Source organism: Narcine bancroftii, chromosome 8, assembly GCF_036971445.1.
Source record: "Narcine bancroftii isolate sNarBan1 chromosome 8, sNarBan1.hap1, whole genome shotgun sequence".
In the NCBI taxonomy this organism is placed as follows: Eukaryota; Metazoa; Chordata; class Chondrichthyes; order Torpediniformes; family Narcinidae; genus Narcine; species Narcine bancroftii.
Genome location: NC_091476.1, coordinates 51,464,265 through 51,473,671, shown reverse-complemented (window position 1 = coordinate 51,473,671; position 9,407 = coordinate 51,464,265). Strand labels below are relative to the sequence as shown.

The 9,407-nt window shown below is 40.0% G+C and overlaps 1 protein-coding gene across 2 annotated transcripts in view; it reads right to left on the bottom strand.

Moving 5' to 3' along the window:
* Positions 1–906: 906 nt before the first annotated feature.
* wdr44 (WD repeat domain 44) overlaps positions 907–9,407 on the bottom strand; it is a 126,691-nt gene continuing 118,190 nt past the window's right edge. For both annotated transcript variants that reach the window (XM_069893690.1, XM_069893691.1), the window contains exons 18-19: positions 3,785–3,910; positions 907–2,012 (exon numbers count right to left, since the gene is read on the bottom strand). In XM_069893690.1, coding sequence (XP_069749791.1) covers positions 1,924–2,012; positions 3,785–3,910 — 215 coding nt within the window. In that variant the 3' untranslated portion in view covers positions 907–1,923. The remainder of the gene's footprint in view (positions 2,013–3,784; positions 3,911–9,407) is intronic.

Genomic DNA, 9,407 nt, shown 5'->3' with positions numbered 1-9,407 from the left:
GTTGGTGTAACTGTCCATACTATCTTATTGAATTGCACCCTTTTTATTTGTATAATTTCTTTATTAAAATCAATAATTTGAAAAAAAAATCCTGCAACTGAGGGGGTCTGTGCTCAATATGGCAGGGCCTATGACTGGCAGCAGCCATGAGGGGTTGCAGACTCTGGGGAAGTAGAGAACTGGTACAGGGAACCATAAAACAGGGAGACCACACCATGTCTGAGAAGGAGAAGCAGAGAAGATGACCCACAGGATGGAGACCACTGCGGTGGACCAGTAAAGGGTTCTGTGGCTGAAAGCCACACAGGCAGTGGGCTGCTGGAGACTACGATCAAGGGTCTCACACCAGGTGGCAGGCTGCTGTAGGCTGGCTCGAAATTGGTTGAAGGGGGTACCAATTATCGGAACCAGGATGTGAAAGTGTGCCGAGGTTGCTGAAGAGTTCGTAATCGTGTTCGATTTGGATCTGGAGCTCAGGTTACTGATGGCTTTATCTGGACTCTGTGTGGCTGCAGAGGTTGTAAGAGCTTGGGAGGAAAATCCTTGGACACATGGTGACTGGGGGGGGGGGGGGGGGGGTTGGAGATGAGCTCTCTTCTGTTTCTCTTTCTCTCATTACAAGAGGCACTTCAGACAATTTTGCCAATGACGAATCTGCCTGCTTAAGGCAGACAAAAGGCAATTTTCGTGTAATTTTTTTTATTTTTTAATTTTTATTATTAATTTTTATTTTTTATTACATGACAATAAATTGAATTTTGAAATGGGTGATTGATGATTCAGCATGGATTCACTGGGCTGACACAGTCCTGTTTTCATGCTGTATGTCAGAAATTCCTACAGGAACTCAATGTTATCCTCACTGGTCTTCGTTTAGATGTGAACATGAATTAAAGACAGTAAGCATTTGTTGGAGCATCCTTTATTATACATTCTTACTTTAAACCTTGAAAACCATCAATAACATTTTCCAGCAATATATGTCCAAAAATGTTACATCATTGGTATTTCACTGGCTTTCCACTTCAAAAGCCATGAGCTGCAATAATATATTTTTTCCACCACAAAAAAATCAATTTCAAGACATCCTTTTGTACACATTCATTGCAAACGTCATAAAAGATTGGCCATGGATTCAGTCTGCCTGGATCCAATAAAATAAAATTTGCCAAAAACTGAAGGAAATCTGACATCCACTGGTGGCGTAAAAGGGTTTAAAAAAAAGTACACGAATTGAACATAAAGCGAGCAACTGGGTTACCAGTGTTTTTATGTTCTGAGAAGAATGAAATTATTTCCAGCTCTACTCCTGTGGATGCAACAATGGAACTGAAGTTGCATTTTCCACAGTGATTATTTCAACTTGGCATCAGTTAAAATAGAACACTTCATTCTAGTGAACAGAACACAATACTTTCTGTTGAACTTGTTCAGCCACACACTATACTGAACTTCATGACATAGCATTATTAGTAAAAGTAATTTGTTCTCAATATACTTGCACAATTCCACCAGAGCTATTTTTAAACCAGCTTCCTTACAAGGCACACTAGAAAATCTAAAGAATACAATTCTATTCTTTGAAGCATAAGATTTAATAACTGATTCCCAGACCAGAATTTGCACAGACATATTATTCCTAAACACAGACACAATGGTACTTGGACAAAGAGAAACTCGATAGTCTTCCTTGCTAAGTCCCATTTGTAAAGGTATTTACAAGCATTTCTGCAGTTTCTTACTCAATGACCATACCACTTACCGCTGAAGCAGATCTCCATAACCAAACCAACTCCATGTTAACTATTCAGGGTTAAAACAACTTACAAGTTGGTCACTACAATGTTTCTATTTCTGCTCTCACCTGAAATGGAATATAATATTCCAAGTCAGAATTTAGTTTAAATACAAACCCAAAACAAATTAGTTCTTCTTCTTATTCATGAAAACTTTGATTGCGCCAGTAAAATCTGCAGATAAGAGTACTTCTGTGATGTCTGCTTTCAATGCACCTAAAAGAGAGAAATTGTTTATATATTTCATATACTTAGTGTGTCCATATTCCTGTAGGAATAGCTATTATATCATTACTTTTGCAAGATGATCTTTATAGATATGTGTCGCTTTCTTCCTCATCTGCCATCTTAGTGTTGGTACAAATTACTCTCCTTTCAAGACATGTCTTGTTCTCCTGATTTTGTTTCCACTAAACCAGAAGGTAACAAAGACTAACCCACTATCCATGTCCAGCCCCAACCAGGGTGTGGTCTGATTCTCCTCAGCCCCAGGTGCATTCCTTGTTCTCCCCGCCATATTAAGCTGCTGCAACAACCTGATTCATGACACCAGCTCGTCACAGCCCTGTGGACTACAAGACCTATTATTCCCTCTCGTGCTCTAACCACGCAGGATTGGTTAAAATGATGAACCAATGATTAAATGGGAGTGGTAATGCCAATCATAAAAATGAAAATCTGTAGGAAATCAAAGCAAATCACTTAGTACAGTATTTCTCAACCTGCAGATTTGTTGAAGGTGGCCCACAGTGATACACTGAAAATATTTATTACTGATATAATATGCAAAACAAGATAGTGTAATTCGTGATGAGAAAATTAAGATTCTGAAAAATAATTTCCCACCAAAAACAAACCCTGTTCAGTGGTTTGGGAAGGAGCTTAAGCTCACCCCTCCCAAGCTGGTGGTCCATTTTCTTGGAATACTTAAGATGACGTTTGGGTCAAGGTTGAGAACCACTGACTTAGAGTATTATAGATTTAAATACATTGATTAAAGGTAAATTATCTTTGAGTTATTCTTCTCTGTGGGAATGAATACAGTGACTCGATATCTAACCTGCCACAGGTTCAGTATCCCCATTTCCAGCTGGCATAGCACCATTGGATTCCACAATTCTTTCTCTGGAACGTCGGAAACTAAACTAAATGGCTCAGCATCATTTTGGCTCAGAATTGAATTTCAATCCACATATCAACTTCATGATTGAAAATAGCCATTTATACTCCCACAACACTGCCTATGTCCAGTATTTTGTGGCTGAAAGTGTCATCCATACCTCTTTCCTCCAACACTTGACAATTACCCTCCTGGCTGGGCTTCATTCTCACTGCAAACTTGAGGTCTTCTGTTCATCCTTTGACTTAACATCCCTTTCAATGATCACCCTTTGCTTGTTAGCTGAGCATTCTCCATTTTAAATTTCCTTTTATTGCCTCATTCTTTAACTCATTTCCTTTAGCTATAGAAATCTCAAGTAATTGCATCCCTCCATTCGGGACTTTTGGGCATTCCCAAAGTTAACCACAGCATATTCGTAGCCATCAATCAAGTTGCAAAATCCAAAAATTTAAATTCTCTTCCTGAGTACACTCAATCCCTCTCCATTTCCTCCTCCTAATATGCTAATTTAGACCTCTTTTCATCATACTTATGTGGCTAGATACTAAGGCCTTGGAAATTCTTCATCATTAAAAGCACCATACAAAATATGATCAAACGTGTTTTGCTCATTGTTGACTTGTTCGGGGCTACTGCCAAATCTGTGAAGTCTTGCTTCTTTGAAAATTAGATCCATTAACTCTACAAATGGCAGAAAGAATTGACAAATGTTCCAATATTGAGGCCCGAATAACTCTGCAACCATAAACAAAAGGTGAAAGCACATACACACCATGCCAGATACATGTTAAACATCTATAAATTGGTATTGAGAATAAACATGTAAATTTCCATTTCATAATATCTTGATGAATTGATCTCTTACCTGAGGGTATATTATCGACATTAATACCCAAGCCATCACCTTCTGCTTTTTCTGCCTGTGGAACATCAGACAGCATCAGACTGGGATTTGGTGCAAAGATTGCTGACGTCACAACTGCATTATGGGCTAAACAAGAGAAACATACAGTTAACAATCAAATGAAAGTCAGTATTTGTATACATTCAAAATAGATTTGCCAAGATGGATTATATAACCAAGATTTAATTTGGAGTCTCAGCTGAGATTAAAGACATCGCCATTATACTGGAATAGTTGTACCAAGTACTGGTCCTGGAACTGCACTGGGGATCTTGTTGGTAACGGTATGACAAAAACGTACAGAGTGACAGCAGTGGAGCACAGATGGTCAAGAGTGAAACAGTGTATTGTCTGGTGTTACAGAATCATGTTATTATTCATCTTAAGTTTAAAAATATATCAATTGTAGTAAAGTTATTTTGTGCGTTTGGAAATAGGAAAAACACAAAGACAAATCACACATAATACCAATAAGAACCAATAATGTCAACCAATAAGAAAGGTCTTCCAGAGACCATGTTTCCTAATTCAAAGTCATAAAATCAAAGTGGATTGTTCTCTTTTGAAAGTTTGAAGACAATGGATGTTTGCTCAGAAAGGCACCTGTGTACACAAAAAAAGCCATCTGCTTGTTGGCTGTGTAGACAAATCTGAGGCATTTGCGATAAACTTTTGGAAGAGATGAACTTCAAACAAAACCATGTGATTGGGACCCTACAAGAAAGCATGTTTTAATATTGAACCAGTCTTCAACTGAAGGCAGAAATGCAGTGACATTCCAAGGAGGTCAGCTGTTGTGTTCTCCTTGTCATGGGAGGCACACAAAAATCAGTGGCTAGTTAAGAAAGGGTCACTTCACTGTTTGTCAAGAGAGGGCAGTTCTGCTGTGTCCATTTTAAATGGTCACTTTATTTAACCCTTGCCTGGGTTTGTGAAATAATCAAGTTCTGTAACCTTCATGTAAGAGGGGAATTTGGGGAAAAAAAAAATTCAGATGAAGAAACATTTCTCTAAGAGCAACTCTACAAGAATTTGTGAGTTTTGAGAAGTCTGACTACTTGGTGCCTTGTCTACTCCATAATTACTTTTGAACAACAGTTTAAAGACTCTGAGTTTCAACACAAGATTTCTAAGACTGAATTTAAAATTGACTTTTCAAAATTGTTCCTGAACTGTAAAGGTTTGGGATTTGATACACGCACACTTGCTCACAGTGGGGTTAAGTTTAGAGTTAAGTAAGATTTTATATTCTTAATAGTTATTAATAAAAAAAATTGTTTTGAAGATACCATTGTCTTGATGCATTTCTATTGCTGCTGATCTATGTCATAACACTGGGTACCCAGACAAAATAGAAAAAGCTGCAAACACTGAAATTAGGTTGTCTTTCAGAAAGATAAAAGTCTAACTCAATGCCACAAGCAGAGGAAGAGCAATTGTGTAATATAGCATTGTGCTTGAAGTATTCAAGATTCCTTTTTATGTAATAATAAAAAAATTAAATTACATGAAATTTCCTTCTGCCTGACATATGCCAACAGAGTCACCATTAATGTGGCTCACAGCCCCTCACAGCAAGAGAATCCCTTCAGAGACAGTGTCTGTGGATTCACCTCCAGGCTCTGCAACCCCCGATGGATCCATTCACAACTCAACTCTAGATCCGAAGCTTTGAAATTATCAGAAAGGCTTCAACGCCCTTTTTGCCTTTCGCACCCTTGTGAATCCCAGTTCCATGAGTCCTTCGACTACAAGTTGCTGACTCCTGCAGCCTGTTTCGATCCTTCAACTGCTATGTCCCTTGCTGGTTTGCTGCCGTGGTTACCATCCTGTAAGGCCCTTCAGTCACTGAGTCCCTCGATGGTCCACTGCCATGGTCACTGCCCTGTAGTGTTGTGTGACGGGTTACATAATATTTTATATTATATATATTTTTTTTTAAAAGAGATAGATTGTGGGGGGGGGGTTAGTGTAGGTCACCACAAACAGGCAAACACTTCATAAAAGGGATCTCATTTAAAATGTAAGAGCTGTGCATAAGGAGAGACGTCATGTCCACAGTGACATTACAGAAACTTTGAAGAATGCCAATAGAGACTTCACAAGTAGGTGTTAATTGGACTGATGCTGTGGAGTAAATGGATTAAAGTTTTGAAAGCGACAGATGGCCAGGCTCAAGAAACTGATTCTGGAGCTGCAATCTGTCTGGTTGCAGTTTGCTGTTCTAAGAAGGTCATCTGGTTTTGCAAGCAGAGAAAAAAACCAAACAGGCTTTCAGAGATAGAGAGAAAAATCAGTTGAAGTTCTGCAGTGGCTTTTGGAAGCTCCAGCATCACAAGCTTGTGGAAAACCCCATTTTGAAGACGGGTTGAAAAATCCTTGTGGTCCTTACAAGAAGAAATGGCTGACTAGAGTGTTTCTCCTGAAATAAGGGACACAAGAGGAACTCTGTGGTGTCCTGGAAGAAGAGGTCATCATCTGGAAAACCCTGATGGGGCAAATTTCTTCAGCAAGACATTGAAGTGACTGATGGCACTTTGTGTGTATCCAAAGAGCATTGAATCTCTCTGTGAAACCAACAAGAACCTTACTGAGCGGTAACTATTAAACTTTAAGCACCAAAGCCTGGTGAAAATTAATACATGTTAAATTCTGTGCAGAGTATAAGAATTGCCTGATACTGGTGAACTTGGAAAAGTGAGAATGAACTGTGAATCAAAGAATTTTCCTGAACATATACACATTACATACACATGCGCTTAGAATTAGAAGGGGGTTAAGTTAGGTTAAGTTAATAGTAATAATTTAAAAGTTTCTCATGTTTTTATGTTTAAAGAAAAAAATTAACTTTTGTTTAAGTAACCATTTGTCTTGGTGAATTTCTATTGCTGCTGGGTTTTGGGGTCCTCTGGACTTGTTACAGTTGTCTCCTCCTCAATGGGGAGGTTGAATAGTTATAAAGAGAGATCAGGATTCAGATTTATTGTCAGAGTACATACATAACTTCACAACCCTGAGATTCTTTTTCTGCAGGAGGGGCAGAATTTCCACTTACTGGTAGTGCCAAAAAAACTACTCAATGTAAACAAAGAAATGTAAACAAACTGAAATTCAGGGAGGAAAAATAAAGTACAAAAGTAAGAGTTCTTAAATGAGCCCCTGATTGAGTTTATTGTGGAGGGGGAGCAGCTGTTCCTGAACCTGGGGATGTGAGTCTTGTGGCACCTAGACCTCTTTCCTGATGGTAGCAGCGAGAAGAGTGTGTGTGCTGGGTGATGTGGATCTTTGATGAACGCTGCTGCGCTCCGAGAGGAGCATTCCCTGTAGATGTTCTCGATGTTGGGGAGAGTTTTGCCTGTGACGTCCTGGGCTGTATCCACTACCTTCTGCAGGGCTTTAAGGTCGTGGGTATTGGTCTCCCCATACCAGACCGTTATGCAGGTGGTCAGCACATTTTCCAACACACATCTATAGAAATTTGCAGAGTTTCAGACATCATACCAAACTTCCAAAAACTCCTGATGTGCTTTCTTCACCATGCTATTAGCTGCAGGATCCAGGAAAGATCCTCCGAGATAGTTACTCCCTAAACTTAATTTTGCTCACCCTCTCCACCTCTGATCCCCAATGATCACTGGATTGCACACACCTTTTGTTCTCTTCCTGAAGTCAACAATCAGCTCCTTGGTTTTGGTGACATTGAGTGCACCATTCGGCCAAGTTTTTAATCTCCCTCCTGTTTGCTGATTCATCACCCCATTTTATACAACTCACTACAGTGGTATCATCAGCGAATTTGTGGATGGTATTGTTGTCGTACCAAGCTACATATCATAGGTGTAAAGCGAGTAAAGCATGGGGCTAGGAATGTAGGATGTGCCCAATAACAAACACACTGGCTAAGAATACGACGTGCAATAGAGGTGTAATAAATAGGTGTCTGTAACTGGAACTAAAATGGGCAGCAAATAGGAAGGTGAAATAAATTATGATGAGATTGAGTACTGAGTGACAGAATCCATCAAATGGACAAAGAAGTATTAGCAGAACTTGACAAGTGCTGCAAGGACCAACATGTGTGAGACCGAGGATTCTTTCTGGTGGCTCCAAGGTCAAGGATGATCTGCTGTTCTGAGGCGAGGTAAACGCAAAACCTAGAGACATTGCCATGGATGGTTTGTTTGGATGATGGCTCATTACTCATGACAGTTATACTGTTTCTGGGTACCCAGAACACACTGAATCAAGGTTCTGAATGCTATGGTAAATGCTCCATCTAACCACAACTCCCTTAATTTGAGCAGAAGTTGCATTTTTCCCAAGGAGGTTTTGAGATCCTAACCTGGGAATCTTTGCCACGGGGGATATCAGAGGGCTGTATTTAGAAGGCATGCAAGTGGCTGGGCTTGTACACAGAGGAAAATGAGGCAATCACTATCTAAATATTAAGGCTATTGATTTGGAAGAGATCGTTGGCACTGGCTTCTTTGTTCTGCCAGTCAATTGGGAGCAATCTGTGGAGACATCATTAGTAATATCTCTCCAGTATTTTGCTGCAAATTGTTCAAATCTCAGAACCATACACGAGCTTGCAACACCACAGCCCTTCAGATAGCTAATGCTTGCCCTACAATATTGAAGCTGCTGGTGAACTTCCTCATGTTGTGAGGTGGCTTTCGAGAGAGCTGACTAACCTACTGAGCATTTCCTGCAATTACCTGCTAATGCAGGCCCCATGCACTTAGAGTAGGGGCCCTCCCTACATCTGACAATTTAGTTAAAATTGACAGCTTCAACACCAAAAGATTGTGATTGTATTGCAAAATCCAAGTTTCGTAAGAATGTACAGCAACAAAAATATGCTGGAAGAATTCAGTGGGTCGACCAGCATCAGAGGAAGAATCATCAACATTTCAAGTTAGATTATTGGTGATTGTTGACTTCAGGAAGAGAACAAAAAGTGTGTGCCATCCAGTGATCATTGGGGATCAGAGGTGGAGAGGGTAAGCAAAATTAAGTTCAGGGAGTCACTATCTCGGAGGATCTTTCCTGGATCCTGCACGCTAATAGCATTGTGAAGAAAGCACATCAGTGCCTTTACTTCCTCAGGAGTTTTTGGAAGTTTGGTATGATGTCTGAAACTCTGGCAAATTTCTTCCTTTGAAGAAGACCGCAGAGCCCACCTCACTGACAAAAGACCCCAACCCTAACCAACCAATTTTCCCTTGCAACTGCTGCAACAATGCCTGCCTGTCCCGCATCGGACTTGTCAGTCACCAACGAGCCTGCAACAGACGTGGACATTCCCCTCCATAAATCTTCATCCGCGAAGCCAAGCCAAAGAAGAAAGCCACGTCTAGACTCTACGCCATCTTGCCACACCCCCCGAATCCTTCAAGAAAGACCTGAAGTGTCGACAATTCTTTCTCTCCCACTGATGCCAGTTAGTTTGCTGAGTTCCTCCAGCAGGTCTTGTGTTTACAAAAGTATGTCCTGGGCAAAACCCTACAAAACTTCTATAAATCCAAAGTACTAATTTCTGGCAAAGCCTGTCCACCAAATAAGGTTAAATGAAGATTTATGT